At 44.5% G+C, this 15476-nt stretch overlaps 1 protein-coding gene across 1 annotated transcript in view; it reads left to right on the forward strand.

Annotated features, from left to right (window-relative positions):
* Positions 1-9864, forward strand: part of LOC137524912 (ubiquitin-conjugating enzyme E2 G1-like) — a 29680-nt gene extending 19816 nt beyond the window's left edge. Inside the window, exons 4-7 of the mRNA XM_068245428.1 lie at positions 928-1025; positions 4899-5077; positions 8365-8455; positions 9211-9864. Coding sequence (XP_068101529.1) covers positions 928-1025; positions 4899-5077; positions 8365-8451 — 364 coding nt within the window. The 3' untranslated portion in view covers positions 8452-8455; positions 9211-9864. The remainder of the gene's footprint in view (positions 1-927; positions 1026-4898; positions 5078-8364; positions 8456-9210) is intronic.
* Positions 9865-15476: the final 5612 nt, after the last annotated feature.

Genomic DNA, 15476 nt, shown 5'->3' on the forward strand with positions numbered 1-15476 from the left:
TGCTGAGCACACAGTTCAACTACCTGTGTAAATGAGCCTTAAAGAGAACCTGTACTGAGTAAAATTATTTAAAATAAACACATGAGGTAACTTCAAATGAACATTACATAGTTACCTTGCCATCAGTTCCTCTCAGAAGCTCACCATTTTATTCTTACAGTGATCCCTTCCAGTTTTGACAACATTTTGTCAGAACTGAAATATATCAGTTGCTGTCAGTTACAGCTGAGGAGAACTGATGTGTCCATGTTTCCCTATGGCTCAAGTGGGCGATGTTACAGTTTAACAGTGTGCTGACCAGGAAGCTGTTATGGGTAATGGCCATTTTCAAAATGGAGGACGGAGAATCCCATTGATCACAGTGGACAAACAGGATGCTGGAGAGGAAAAATAGATTGAGGAGTAGACTACACAGGAGGTAAGTATGACTTGTGTATGTTTATTTTGGCTTTTAATGATCAGTTCAGGTTTTCTTTACGTAATTCCTGGGGCAGATATAAGAGAAAATCCACATTCGCCTTTCCATAAGTAGTGCTGCTTCTCTTTTTGTGGTGGTTTCTTTCATATGAGGTTAAAGGGGAGTGAGGCAAGTGTAAAAAAAAAAATCATGCGGCTGACACTTGGGTACCACCATAGGCTGTAATGTGAATTACAGTTATAGCGATGCTCATTGAGTACTTTGAGCGCCATAAGACTGAGCACAAATTATAATAAAACCAGCGCCATTCGTCCGCCAGCAATAGCTGGAAGATGAATTGCATCTTGCCCCCACTGTAATTTCTTTCCATTTTTAAATACATATTTATGTACGTAATTGGCCTGGTCCTATTAACATTTCTCTTGGGCTTTTTCCAAGAAGATAATTTTTAATTTTAATGAAGAAAAACATTTTTTTTTTCTCACCTGTCTCTTCATTTTGCTTTACAGCGAGGGTGGTGTCTTCAAAGTGCAACTTATTTTTCCAATTGATTATCCTTTAAGGCCTCCTAAAATGAAGTTTATTTCAGAAATTTGGCATCCAAATGGTAAGTTTTGGCGTTTCTTTCTTTCTTTTTCCCTATACACAAATCTACAGGATCTTCTCAAAAAATTAGCATATTGTCAAAGTTCATTATTTTCTGTAATGCACTGATAAACTGTAGACTTTGATATATTTTAGATTCATTACACACAACTGAAGTAGTTCAAAACCTTTTATTGTTTTAATATTGATGATTTTGGCATACAGCTCATGAAAACCCAAAATTCCTATCTCAAAAAATTAGCATATCACGAAAAGGTTCTCTAAACGAGCTATTAACTTAATCATCTGAATCAACTAATTAACTCTAAACACCTGCAAAAGATTCCTGAGGCTTTTAAAACTCCCAGTCTGGTACATTACTCAAAACCGCAATCATGGGTAAGACTGCCGACCTGACTGCTGTCCAGAAGGCCATCATTGACACCCTCAAGCAAGAGGGTAAGACACAGAAAGAAATTTCTGAATGAATAGGCTGTTCCCAGAGTGCTGTATCAAGGCACCTTAGTGGGAAGTCTGTGGGAAGGAAAAAGTGTGGCAGAAAACGCTGCACAACGAGAAGAGGTGACCGAACCCTGAGGAAGATTGTGGAGAAGGACCGATTCCAGACCTTGGGGGACCTGCGGAAGCAGTGGACTGAGTCTGGAATAGAAACATCCAGAGCCACCGTGTACAGGTGTGTGCAGGAAATGGGCTACAGGTGCCGCATTCCCCAGGTCAAGCCACTTTTGAACCAGAAACAGCAGCAGAAGTGCCTGACCTTGGCTTGCAGAGAAGCAGCTGGACTGTTGCTCAGTGGTCCAAAGTACTTTTTTCGGATGAAAGCAGCATTTGCACGTCATTCGGAAATCAAGGTGCCAGAGTCTGGAGGAAGACTGGGGAGAGGGAAATGCCAAAATGTCTGAAGTCCAGTGTCAAGTACAGGTCAGGCGCTTCTGCCGCTGTTTCTGGTTCAAAAGTGGCTTTATCTGGGGAATGCGGCACCTGTAGCCCATTTCCTGTACATGCCTGTACACGGTGGCTCTGGATGTTTCTATTCCAGACTCAGTCCACTGCTTCCGCAGGTCCCCCAAGGTCTGGAATCGGTCCTTCTCCACAATCTTCCTCAGGGTTCGGTCACCTCTTCTCGTTGTGCAGCGTTTTCTGCCACACTTTTTCCTTCCCACAGACTTCCCACTAAGGTGCCTTGATACAGCACTCTGGGAACAGCCTATTCATTCAGAAATTTCTTTCTGTGTCTTACCCTCTTGCTTGTGGGTGTCAATGATGGCCTTCTGGACAGCAGTCAGGTCGGCAGTCTTTCCCATGATTGCGGTTTTGAGTAATGAACCAGGCTGGGAATTTTTAAAAGCCTCAGGAATCTTTTGCAGGTGTTTAGAGTTAATTAGTTGATTCAGATGATTAGGTTAATCGCTCGTTTAGAGAACCTTTTCATGATATGCTAATTTTTTGAGATAGGAATTTTGGGTTTTCATGAGCTGTATGCTAAAATCAATATTAAAACAATAAAAGGCTTTGAACTACTTCAGCTGTGTGTAATGAATCTAGAATATAAAAGTCTAAAGTTTATCAGTACATTACAGAAAATAATGAACTTTATCACAATATGCTAATTTTTTTAGAAGATCCTGTAGTACATTCTGCTTTTCCTGTTTGTCTATGGGAAAGCACCAAAGTTGCATGGCAAGCGCACGAAAAATCATGTTTGTAAAATAGTTGCAAACGGTGATCAGATTGCAGTGTGTTTGCCAGGGCTGTGGAGTCTGTTTGTTTAAAAAAAAAAAAAAAAAAAACTCTGACTCCTCTATCACTTTTGTTGTTTTGGTAGTATGTAACATCAAAATTTCAACACGTGGACGTATAGTACATAACCGAAAAGTGACAACTGAAAATATGTTATATTCTAGGTTCTTCAAAGTAGCCACCTTTTTGCTTTGATTACTGCTTTGCACACTCTTGGCATTCTCTTGATGAGCTTCAAGAGGTAGTCACCTGAAATGGTCTTCCAACAGTCTTGAAGGAGTTCCCAGAGATGCTTAGCACTTGTTGGCCCTTTTGCCTTCACTGTGTGGTCCAGCTCACCCCAAACCATCTCGATTGGGTTCAGGTCTGGTGACAGTGGAGGCCAGGTCATCTGGCACAGCACCCCATTACTCTCTCCTCCCTGGTCAAATAGCCCTTACACAGCCTAGAGGTGTGTTTGGGGTGATGGTCCAACTAAACGCAAACCGGATGGAATAGCATGCCGCTGCAAGATGCTGTGGTAGCCATGCCGGTTCAGTATGCCTTCAATTTTAAATAAATACCCAACAGTGTCACCAGCAAAGCCCCCCCCCCCCACACACACACACCATCACACCCCCTCCATGCTTCACGGTGAAAACCAGGCATGTAGAGACCATCTGTTCACCTTTTCTGCTTCGCATAAAGACACGGTGGTTGTAACCAAAAATCTCAAATTTGGACTCATCCGACCAAAGCACAGATTTCCACAGGTCTAATGTCCATTCCTTGTGTTCTTTAGCCCAAACAAGTGTCTTCTGCTTGTTGTCTGTCCTTAGCAGTTGTTTCCTAGCAGATCTTCTACCATGAAGGCCTGATTCAGTCTCCTCTTACAGTTCTAGAGATGTGTCTGCTGCTAGAACTGTGTGGCATTGACCTGGTCTCTAATCTGAGCTTCTGTTAACCTGCGATTTCTGAGGCTGGTGACATCTATGAACTTATCCTCCACAGCAGAGGTGACTCTTGGTCTTCCTTTCCTGGGGTGGTCCACATGTGAGCCAGTTTCTTTGTAGCGTTTGATGGTTTTTGAGACTGCCCTTGGGGAATCTTTCAAAGTGTTTTTTTTTTTTTTTGTTTTTTGTTTTTTTCCAATTTTTCAGACTGACTGACCTTCTTCATTTCTTAAAGTAATGATGGCCACTTGTTGTTCTTTACTTAGCTGCTTTTTTTTCTATCCATAATACAAATTCTAACTGTCTATTCAGTAGGACTATCAGCTGTGTATCCACCTGACTTCTCCACAACGCAACTGATGACCCCAACCCCATTTATAAGGCAAGAAATCCCACTTATTAAACCTGACAGGGCACACCTGTGAAGTGAAAACCATTTCAGGTGACTTCCTCTTGAAGCTCATCAAGAGAATGCCAAGAGTGTGCAAAGCGGTAATCAAAGCAAAAGGTGGTTACTTTGAAGAACCTAGAATATGACATATTTTCAGTTTCACACTTTTTTTTTTGGTTATGTACTATACTTCCACATGTGTTAATTCATAGTTTGGATGCCTTCACTGTGAATCTACAATGTTCATAGTCATGAAAATAAAGAAAACTCTTTGAATGAGGTGTCCAAAACAAAAAAATTGTATCCTAATTCTTCTCTATCTATCTGCGCACCTCTGGTCTGGGCATACTTGTAACGTTGCTACAGCTTTGAAAAGTCTAGCTATTATGCTGGGCATACACGGTGTTGAGGGAGGCTTTTCAATTGAGCCCAATGGCTCGATTGATGATATCCGATGTGTCTGATTACCGCGGGGATCGATTCCGCGCTCAATACCCCTGGGCAGACAATGGCGGCGAATCGAGCAGAAGATAAGAAGCGCTGGCGGACGAGCGGGAATTGATCCGGGGGGACGAACAGGGACGTGGCGGGAGTCGATCCGGCAACTAATCTAGCCGCTGGATCAACTCGTGTATGCCTAGCATTAGGCTTCTCTACCCCCCCCCCCCCCCCCCCCTACACTAGCTAGTCACTAGCACTGTTATGGTTACAGGCAGCTATGAGCAATTGTAGTTTTATTTTCTTTGTGGGGTGGAGGGGTGTAATTAGAAATGCGAGTAAATGTATATACTTTCTGCTTTGTTTCATAAAGTTGCAAAGAATGGCGATGTCTGTATATCCATTCTCCACGAGCCAGGTGAAGATAAATTTGGCTATGAAAAACCCGAGGAACGCTGGCTACCAATACACACAGTGGAGACCATAATGATTAGTGTTATTTCCATGCTTGCTGATCCAAACAGCGATTCTCCCGCTAATGTTGATGCTGCAGTAAGTATATGTGTGGCATTTGCCTGTCAGTGAATGGAATTTCCTGTAGCTTGTATCAGGCTTGGCTGAGATGTGTGTTGTGGGCAGCCAGAGTGGCTAGTTCCTGTGAAGTTTAACCTCCTCTGGACCGCCTAACGCCGATGGGCATGGCCACGGCGGCAGCCCCAGGACCGCCTAACACCAATTGGCGTCAAGTCCTGGGGCTGCAGTTTCCCAGGGAACAGCCGCGCGCATTTTCTCCCCACCAACAGAGCTCTCTGTTGGGGTCTGATCGCCCCTTGTGTTTTTATTTTTTTAAATATTTGTTAATGCGTTTTCTCCCCCCCCCTCCCCCCCCAAAAAAATCCCCTCCCCCAGCCAGCCAATTACGCGATCGGCTGTCATAGGCTTCTGCTTATGAGAGCCGATCGCTCTTGTCCCCCAGGGGGACAACCGTGTAACACTGCTGTCCCCAGTACAGCGCTGCTGCTGATCGCAGCGCTGTAGTATGTAAACAGACGGCGATTTTCTCCCCCCCCCCCCCCTCCCCAAGGAGAGGCGTGCGCACCCTGCGCGTGATCTCCTTCAATAGCCGGCTCCAGGACCTGACGCCAATCGGCGTTAGGCGGTCCTGGGGCTGCTGCCACGCCCATAGGTGTAGAGCGGTCTTCAGGTAGTTAGACAGTTGCAAGGAGTTACAGATAAATGACAATTACGAGGTCACCATTGTATCATACATGAAGGTTGAAAATGTTTTTAACCATTTTCACAGCAGTAATTGCACATAAGGGGAAAGAGAGCCCTGCCCAATGGAGCTTAGTGTAAGGCAGCGGCTGTCTTAAGTGCGAGCACTTCAGCTTTCTCTGCTGGTGGGTGTTTTTTGGTCAGCACATGGCGAGGATTCTTTTTGACAAACCAACATGCTGGTAGAGACAAAGCAGCACCACCCCTTGCACATTGTGATTAGTCCTCTGCACACTGGTGGGCACTTCAGGACTCCTTGCTGCGCCAAACCAGGGATTCCTCAGTGCCATAGGACAGCAAGCAGCCGCACATGTATGCTTTGCCACCTGCCTCTTGCCCCGTTTGTGGGTGGTGGTAGGATGGATCAGTGGAGTGGGAGTGCTTCGGTTTCTGTATAGCTGCTTACTTTGATTCTTAAAGGATATCCTTTAGGCTGCTTTCACAGTGGGACGTTACAGGTGCACGTCAGTGCAGCCTGTAACGCTCCCCCAACGCACAGCAATGTAATACAAGTGGGCTGTTCACAGTGCCCACATTGCGTTACATGTAACGCTGCACGTTGTAGTGACAGTGCAGCATGCTGTGCGTTAGACTGTTTGCACATGCTCAATGGGGGCAGAGAGGAGGTGGTGAGATGCCGCTACAGTAGCCGCGCACATGGCTACTTAACCTTCCTGGCGGTAAGCCGCGCAGGAGGTTTTCTCAGGCCCCGCTGGGCCGACTTGAGTAATTTTTTTTTTTTTTTTTGTTTGTTTTTTTTGCTGAACGCAGCTAGCACTTTGCTAGCTGCGTCAGCACTTCGATCGCCGCCGCATTCCGCGGCCCCCCCATAGACCCCTGCGCTGCCTGGCCTATCAGCGCCAGGCAGCGGCAAGGGGTGGATCGGGACTCCCTATGACGCCGGTGACGTCATCCCACCCCGTCGCCATGGCGACGGGGGAAGCCCTCCAGGAAATCCCGTTCTTTGAACGGGATTTCCTGATCGCCGGAGGGGGGATGCCGCTGAGCAACGGCTATCATGTAGCGAGCCCTAGGCTCGCTACATGATTTAAAAAAAAAAAAAAAATAATAGGCTGCGCTGCCCCTGGCGGTTTTTAATATACCGCCAGGGAGGTTAATATGCATTGCACTGGCGGCCGCTGATTGGCCGGTGGGACCACATGATGCGGAGTGTCTCGCTCCGCATCACGTGGTCCCGCCGGCCAATCAGCGCCACTCTGGGAGACCTTATGCGGATAGAGCCGCCTAACGCGGCTCACTCTAACGTCCTCTCCCGCACCACCATGCGTTGCGTTAGGGGCATGTTATGCAACCATAACTTCCCCTAAAGCGCAACGTGTTAGTGTGTAAGTGGCCTCAATTTTGTTCCTTAACCACTTCACAACGGAGGGGTTTTACCCCTGAAGCACCAGCGCAATTTGTACATTGCAGCGCTGCTTCCATTCATTTTTTACTGTGATATGATTGGTTATTGGGGACTGGGGTCCCCATAACCAATCATTGCACTGCAGAGCGGGGGTGTGCGCGCGCGGGTCGCGGGGGCGCGCGATCGCGCGCTACACGTTTGTTTACATTAATGTGTTATCAATGGAGACTGCTTCTGTTTGAAGCAGCCTCCATTGTGTCCGCAATCGGCGCGTCTAATTGGATTTAGGAACGCTTGTTCCTAACATCCAATTAGTCACCTGCTGTGCTGGCTGGCTGGAGTGTGCGCGCGAGGTCCCCGCCCACTCCCAGCCAGTAAACAAATAAGTGCGCCTTTCTCCGTCCCTGGGGGTGAAGCAGTGCGCAGAGGGACGGAGAAATTTAGCACTGGGGGGTCAAGTGGTTAAAGTGACTCTGTAACAAAAATTACAACATTTTTTTCTACCATCCTACAAGTTCCTAAACCTATTCTTATGTGTTCTGGCTTACTGTAGCTCTTTCTACTATAACCATCTCTGTAATAAATCAATGTATCTTTCCCCTGTCAGACTTGTCGGCCTGTGTCTGGAAGGCTGCCAAGTTCTTCAGTGTTGAACTGTTCCTCTATGCACACTCCAGTGTGTGTTTTATTTACATAAGCCAGCAGCTTCTCTGCTATCTTATCAGTGATAGAAGAGAGCTGGATAAAAATCCTCCTCTGGAGGCTGTGAAAGGAGCTGGTCTGTCACATACTGAGGAATTAACGACATAGGCAGAGCTGTCTGCAAGAAGCCTGTAATGTTCAGTGCATGAGAGAAGCTGGGGACAGAAGGTAAACACACAAGTGATCTCTTGAGATTCAGAAGTAAGGCTGTATACAGCCTGCTTGTGTATGGATGTATTTTCTATGTGTGGACATACTGTACATCAACCTACTTCCTGTTTTGGTGGCCATTTTGTTTGTTTATAAACAAACTTTTTAAAATTGTTTTTGACTACTTTTAATGCGGCGAGGAGCGGCGAAATTGTGACAGAGGGTAATGGGAGATGTCCCCTAACGCACTGGTATGTTTACTTTTGTGCGATTTTAACAATACAGATTCTCTTTAAGTATTTTATTTTTTTTCTAGGTGAACCTAAAATTTACTTCTCTCTTACAGAAAGAGTGGAGGGAAGACCCAAATGGTGAATTCAAGAGGAAGGTTGCCCGCTGTGTTAGGAAAAGTCAAGAAATGGCCTTTGAGTGAACTAGTAAGTTTGTGTACAAACTAAATGATGGTAAAACTGAATAATCACAAAGCCCACTTTCCTAGATGGGATAAAGTTGGCTATTGACAGTAGTAGGCCTGTTGGTAAAACTGAGAATGTATTTTTGTCCATGTGAAAGATATATTTTTGCGCTAGTTTTCTAATCTAGTTGTAACCAACTACACCAGTTCTACTTGCTGTGTAGTGAGTGTAGTTTCCCCTCTATGAAATGGTGACGTGAACTGTTCAGTATTCCGCCTGATTTGTAGTATTGTCACTGTTACAAAACAAGTTTATATTTACTAGCTATGCGTAAGGCCGGTTTTACACTTGAGGTGTGCGTTTGCAGTGCAATGCCGCATCGCACAAGATCACAAACCTATGACCCTGCGGCAGAGTTTGCCAACCTGGTCATATGCATAGTGCTACCCCTCACCCAGTGATGTACGTCACTTGGATTTCCGGGGATCCCTGTCATATTCACGTCCTACACATGCATGCAACTGCCACCGCCAATTTTTTTTTTTTTTTTTTTGTATGCACAGCCATTGACTTGCATTTTATTTACTCCTTTCACATAGTGCCTATTGTGTTGCAATAGACAAAATCATTGCACTGTATGGTCGTAATAGTACTGTGCAATATGTCTTTGGCTCTGTTGCAATCTCATTGCAATGCAACCTGCAGTGTGAAAGGACTTTGATTACTATGAATGCTAAACCTGTTTGTTTTCTCTCTCCTCTCTCTCCCGGTCTTAGTGCATTTAGAAGAAGCCTTCTTGCATCGGATAAGCAATAGCTTTCACAGGCAGAAGCAGTATCCTGCTCACAGCGTGTGGTGTTTCCCTGACCTCTGTTCTTGCCTCCAGTTGGCAATTACTGTGTGTTTAGTAAATTATATTATGGACTTCCTATTTTAACAGAAAACCTGCAGATGATCTTCAGTCATACCAGGATCGTTATTTATTCAGATATATATTTTTGCATAAGTCTTTTTATAAAATTAAAATGGCTTTCTTTACAGCACTAACCCTCATATTATGTCAATCTTCATCTGTCTCTGGCTGTACTTATGACCATACCCATCCATCTTCTTGATTAGAGGGCTTCTTTGGTCTAGTGTTTGGGTAGGGGAGTAGTAAATAACTTTATGGTATGCTGCTTGGCAATGTACATCAGCCAGAAGTTGAATGCTAGAATATTCTATACATTGGCTTTGGCTGCCGCACGTTTTGGACATTGCAGAGCTTAAATTCAACCAGGATGAGTTATGGGGCTGCATTCGGACATTTTGGTAATTGATGCTTAATGTTCATTTTTAACCCATGTTTACGCGGTAGAATGTCTGTGTATGTTTGTGTTGTGGAGCATTTTGGTTACAAAATTAAACTATTTTTGAGATGTTTTGATAAACTGAGTAACCCTTTCTTAATCTGTAACATGTTTTGGGTGACTTGAACATGGAAAACTATGCTATGCATGCAAGGGTTAACACTACACATTGGGCTAGGAGCACACTCTGCAGAAATGCATTTTTTTCCCAGAACGTCATTGGACAGCACCCCTGGATGAGACTTGTCTCCCTCCCAATCGTGGACAGGAACTGCAAAAGAAAGATTTGCATAACAAATAGGCAGCCATATATAAGCTACTAGCTTACCCTCAGTACTTCAGTTCAGTTTCCTGTCCCGGACGGAATGCAGAGGAGAGGTCTCCAGAGTGCTATCCTTGACAGGTGTTCAGGGGCAACGTCTTTTCAGGGCTCCAGTTAGGCTGATTCAGGTGACAGTGGGAGCCCTGCAGCGTGGAGGAGGCTTCTCCGTACAAGGCAGCGGAGATATAGCGCAGGCGCGCTTGGGAGACAAGGTACTTCCGGGTCTACCCGGAAGTCGTCACGCGCAGCGTCCAGTGTGACTCAGATCAGGCGGCAGGCGGCCGCGGCGGTCATTGCGGATCAGCATCAGCTGATCCGCTAAGGTAACGGTTTACATGCGGCAGGTGCCTCAGAAGGGGGATAATTATGCTAATAAGCTTAAGCAATTAAGCGGCAGGTGCCGCGACTGGCTAACCTTTGAAAGGCTTATGCAAATGAGAAACATGCTAATGAACTGAGTATTCAGGTGGCTGTTTGCATTTCTTTGTATCATATGATGATTATTTAAATCTGTTTCCTGACTCACTCTGGTTGTCTAAAGTGAGCATGGAGGACGCTACTGGGTCAGCTCCTGCGCAGTCTGCCAGGCCAGCCCAAGATACCTCTCTGCCAGAAAAACATGAAAAGCCTGGAAAACAGGACAAATCTGACAAATCTTCCACACAGTCTAGTGGATCTAGTAAATCTGTGAAGAAATGTGCCATTTGCTCCTCTCGCTTGTCATCCTCTACCTCAAAAAAGCTGTGCCAGGATTGTACAAACAAACTGGTTAAGGATGAATCACCAGTAATCTTTAAGGATCTGATGGGATGGATGCGGTCAGAAATGTCTTCAGCCATCAAGGAAATTAAAGATTCTGCCATTTCTTCTCAGACTGTAGCTCCCAGTCCTGCTGAAATGCCTGGTCCTAGCAATGAGGTTCCTGTTAACCTTAATGTCAGTGGTTTATCTCCAATTCCTTTATCTCGTGCTCCTGTACAGGCTAGGAGAAGCAGAGATAGTGAGGTAGAAGGTTCTCAATTTTCTGAGGGAGAAATTTCTGCATTAGATGAAATATCCGAGGGGGAGGAGATGGATAAGACTGAAAAACCACAAAAGTTTGCTTTTTCTACAGAATTAATGAAGGATCTTTTGAGATCCATGCATGAAACAATGGGTATTAAATCAGAGCGAAAACCCTTGTCACCCCTTGACCAAATGTATGAGGGTTTGGCGGACCCCCAATCCAGGTTCATCCCGGTCCATTCTACTCTTAAAACTTTGATCAAGAAAGAGTGGCAAAATCCTGAGAAAAGGGCCTTTTGGCCAAAATCTTTATCTAAGCGTTATCCTTTTTCTCCTGATGACCAGGCTTATTGGGGCCCTCCGCCAAAACTAGATCCGTCCTTTTCCAGGGTTTCAAGAAAATCAGACCTTATGTTTGAGGATTTCGGAAACCTTAAAGACCCAATAGACAAGAAAATGGATAATGTTTTGCGTAGGGCTTGGGAGTCTGCTTCATTAACTTTTAAGCCGGCAGTAGCATCGACAGCAGTGAGTCGATCTCTGAAGACTTGGTTGGCAGAATTACAGTATAAAATAGCAAATGGGGTGTCTAGGGAAGAAATCCTTAATGACTTTCCTAAAATCACTAATGCCTCAGATTTTATGGTTGATGCAGCAGACGATACGGTTAAATTAACAGCCCGTACCACCGCACTAGTGAACTCAGCTAGAAGGGGAGTATGGGTTAAGACATGGAATGGGGATAACTCATCCAGATCTAAGCTTTGTGGTATCCCCTGTGAAGGAGATCTTCTGTTTGGGTCTAAGCTGGACGATACACTAGATCGTACAGCAGATAATAAGAAAAATTTCCCAAGGAAGCGCCCCTTTCAGAATAAACGGCCATTTCGGGCCCCCGCTAAAAATGAAACGGATAGTAAATCCTCCAGGGGTAGAAGATGGGCTCCTTACAGGCAACAAGGACCCCGCAATACCGCTACTAATACTAAAAAGACAAACAAACAATGACGCCATCATTCCGGTGGGGGGGAGAATCACCAACTTTTACGAAATATGGCAACAACTATTCACCAATCAATGGTTACTAAACATAATATTAGAAGGTTACAGAATAGAGTTCGAACATCTCCCCCCTCAAAACTTTGTCTTAACACCTTGTCCAAAAGACCCAGCCTTATTAGTAGCCCTCCAGTCAGAAGTAAAGTCTCTTCTTCAGAAAGGAGTAATTCGACAGGTTCCAGCATGTCAAAGAGAACAGGGATTCTACTCCCCAATCTTCCTGGTAAAAAAGCCTCAAGGAGCCTATCGATTGATTCTAAACCTAAAGAAATTGAATCTAAAAGTCAAATACAGGAAATTCAGGATGGACAATATTCGATCTGTAGTTCATCTTTTACAGAAGGACGATTTTTTGGCATCCCTAGACCTGAAGGATGCGTATCTACATCTACCAATCCATTTATCCTGCCAACAATACCTGAGGTTTGCCGTGTGGATGGAAGGAGAGGTAAGACATTTTCAATTTAATGCCTTGCCTTTCGGACTATCGTCTGCCCCATGGCTATTTACTAAGGTTATGTCTGAAGTATTAGCTCTTCTCAGGTTAAGACACGTTAATATTGTCGGTTACCTTGATGATTTTTTATTATGGGGTTCTTCTGAAAAATCCGTTAATGATCAGCTTTTTATAACTCTGGGCGTCCTCCAGGAGTTAGGTTGGTTAATTAATTGGGAAAAGTCTGCTCTGATTCCTTCCCAGTGTCTAGAATTTTTGGGTTTCAATATTTCTACCAGAGAAGAGAAACTGTTGTTACCTGATAGGAAGATCATTGCTATTTTTAATAGTATTTTCTCATTTCAGAAATTAAGAAGCATATCGCTAAGAAAAGCCATGGCTCTTCTAGGACTTCTAACCTCTGCCTTTCCGGCGATCCAGTGGGGACAGTTCCATGCGAGATTTCTACAAATATGGATTTTGAAATCTTGGAACAGGTCTCTGGTGACTCTAGACAAGAAGATCATCATTCCACAAAGTGTAAAGACTTCCCTTATCTGGTGGCAACGTCTGGATCATCTATCTCCAGGTCATCTGTGGAATTATCCACAACAGAATACAATCACAACCGATGCCAGTTTGTGGGGTTGGGGAGCCCACTTCAATTCTCTGCCGGCTCAAGGATCATGGAATATGACAATAAGGTCACAGTCATCGAACAACAGAGAGTTGCAAGCAGTATGGCAAGCCTTACTACATTTCGGCCCCCTAATAGAGAATTCTCATGTCAGAATAAGAACAGACAACAGGAGCGTTGTAGCTTTCCTGAACAGGCAAGGGGGCACGAGGAGTCAATCCTTATGGGAAAAGACGGCAAAGATCCTATTCTGGTCGGAGAGAAATCTTTTATCATTAACTGCGATACATTTAAAGGGAACCTCAAACCACTTGGCGGACTACCTCAGCAGGAGGAAGTTAGACTCGAACGAGTGGTCACTAGATCTGGAAGTTTTTCAGCAAGTGACGTTACAATGGGGTTGCCCAGAAGTAGACCTGTTTGCAAGGAGAGCGAATGCGAAATGTCAGCAATTTTGTGCCCTGTTTCCAGAGGACCTACCTTGGAAAGTAGACGCCTTCTCGATCAATTGGGGAGAGTTACTGATGTATGCATTTCCTCCAATTCCATTGCTACCACAAGTAATAAAAAAGATTATTCAGGACAAGGCTCGAGTAATCCTGATAGCTCCACTATGGCCAAAAAGACCATGGTTCACGTCACTAAGAACACTAGCGGTTACAGATCCGATAGTCTTTCCTCCCATACCTCACTTGCTGTCCCAGGGTCCAGTGTGGCATCCGAGTTTAAACAGCCTTCACCTTTCAGCCTGGAAGCTGAATGGGGCATCCTGAAGTCCAAGGGCTTTTCAGACGAACTATCAGAAACTTTGATACAGAGTAGGAAGAAGGTGACTCGAGTAATATACCAAAAGGCCTGGAGAGTGTATAACGAATGGTGCTCGGAAAGATCTTGTGACAATACATCACTTAAATCCGTATTAGAATTTCTTCAGTGTGGATACAAGAAGGGGCTTAGTATAAGCACTCTGAAGGTACAGGTATCTGCTCTAAGCGTATTTCTAGAAAGACGGCTGGCAGAAGAAAATCTAATTTTAAGATTCTTCCAAGCTTTAAAGAGACTGAAACCAGCAATCAGGTCCAGAATACCCTCATGGGATTTAAATACTGTCTTACAGGGGTTATGTGAAGCCCCTTTTGAACCATTATCACAAATTTCGGATAAATTTCTTACTCTAAAAACCATTTTCCTGCTAGCCATTACTTCAGCTAGAAGAATAGGTGAATTGCAGGCATTGTCTATTAAAGAGCCCTACTGCATCATTTCTGAAGATAGAATTACGTTACGCACGGATGCAGCGTTTCTACCAAAGGTTGTTTCCTCATTTCACAGGAATCAAGAAATCTTCCTTCCTTCCTTTTGTGAGAATCCTAACAATGACAAGGAAAAGAGACTTCATTGCCTGGATGTAAGGAGATGTCTTATACAATATATGGAGAGAACAGGTCCATGGAGAAAAACTGACGCAATGTTCGTTCTATTTTCTGGGAAACAAAGAGGCAACAAGGCGTCCAAAACGACTCTAGCACGATGGATCAGACAGGCTATTACATTGGCATATCAAGCTCAAGGGAAGCAGTTAGGGTCTTCAATTAGAGCTCATTCTACAAGAGGAATATCGACTTCCTGGGCAGAGAGGTCAGGGGCATCAATAGAACAGATATGCAGAGCTGCTACCTGGTCAAGTCACAATACCTTTGTGAGGCATTATCGCCTAAACATCTCAGCCGCAGCAGATTTGTCTTTTGGAAGAAAAGTACTGCAGGCAGTGGTCCCGCCCTAGATCTCATATCTGGTACATCGTCTCATCCAGGGGTGCTGTCCAATGACGTTCTGGGAAAGACAACTTTACTTACGGTAACGTCTTTTCCAGTAGTCAGAAGGACAGCACCCCTGCAACCCGCCCTATTTTTGGGTGGAATAATAATTATGTAAGTAGGCATTTATACCGGTCCGTGTCATCTTTTGTATTAACTGAAGTACTGAGGGTAAGCTAGTAGCTTATATATGGCTGCCTATTTGTTATGCAAATCTTTCTTTTGCAGTTCCTGTCCACGATTGGGAGGGAGACAAGTCTCATCCAGGGGTGCTGTCCTTCTGACTACTGGAAAAGACGTTACCGTAAGTAAAGTTGTCTTTTTTTTTGCAGCAGTGCACTCCTGAAAAACACATGCAATTCTGCAAAGTGTGCTCTCAGCCTCTAGAAGTTACTTTTCAAACAACCAGGTCTTAGA

The sequence above is a fragment of the Hyperolius riggenbachi genome, chromosome 1, assembly GCF_040937935.1.
Source record: "Hyperolius riggenbachi isolate aHypRig1 chromosome 1, aHypRig1.pri, whole genome shotgun sequence".
Lineage (NCBI taxonomy): Eukaryota > Metazoa > Chordata > Amphibia > Anura > Hyperoliidae > Hyperolius > Hyperolius riggenbachi.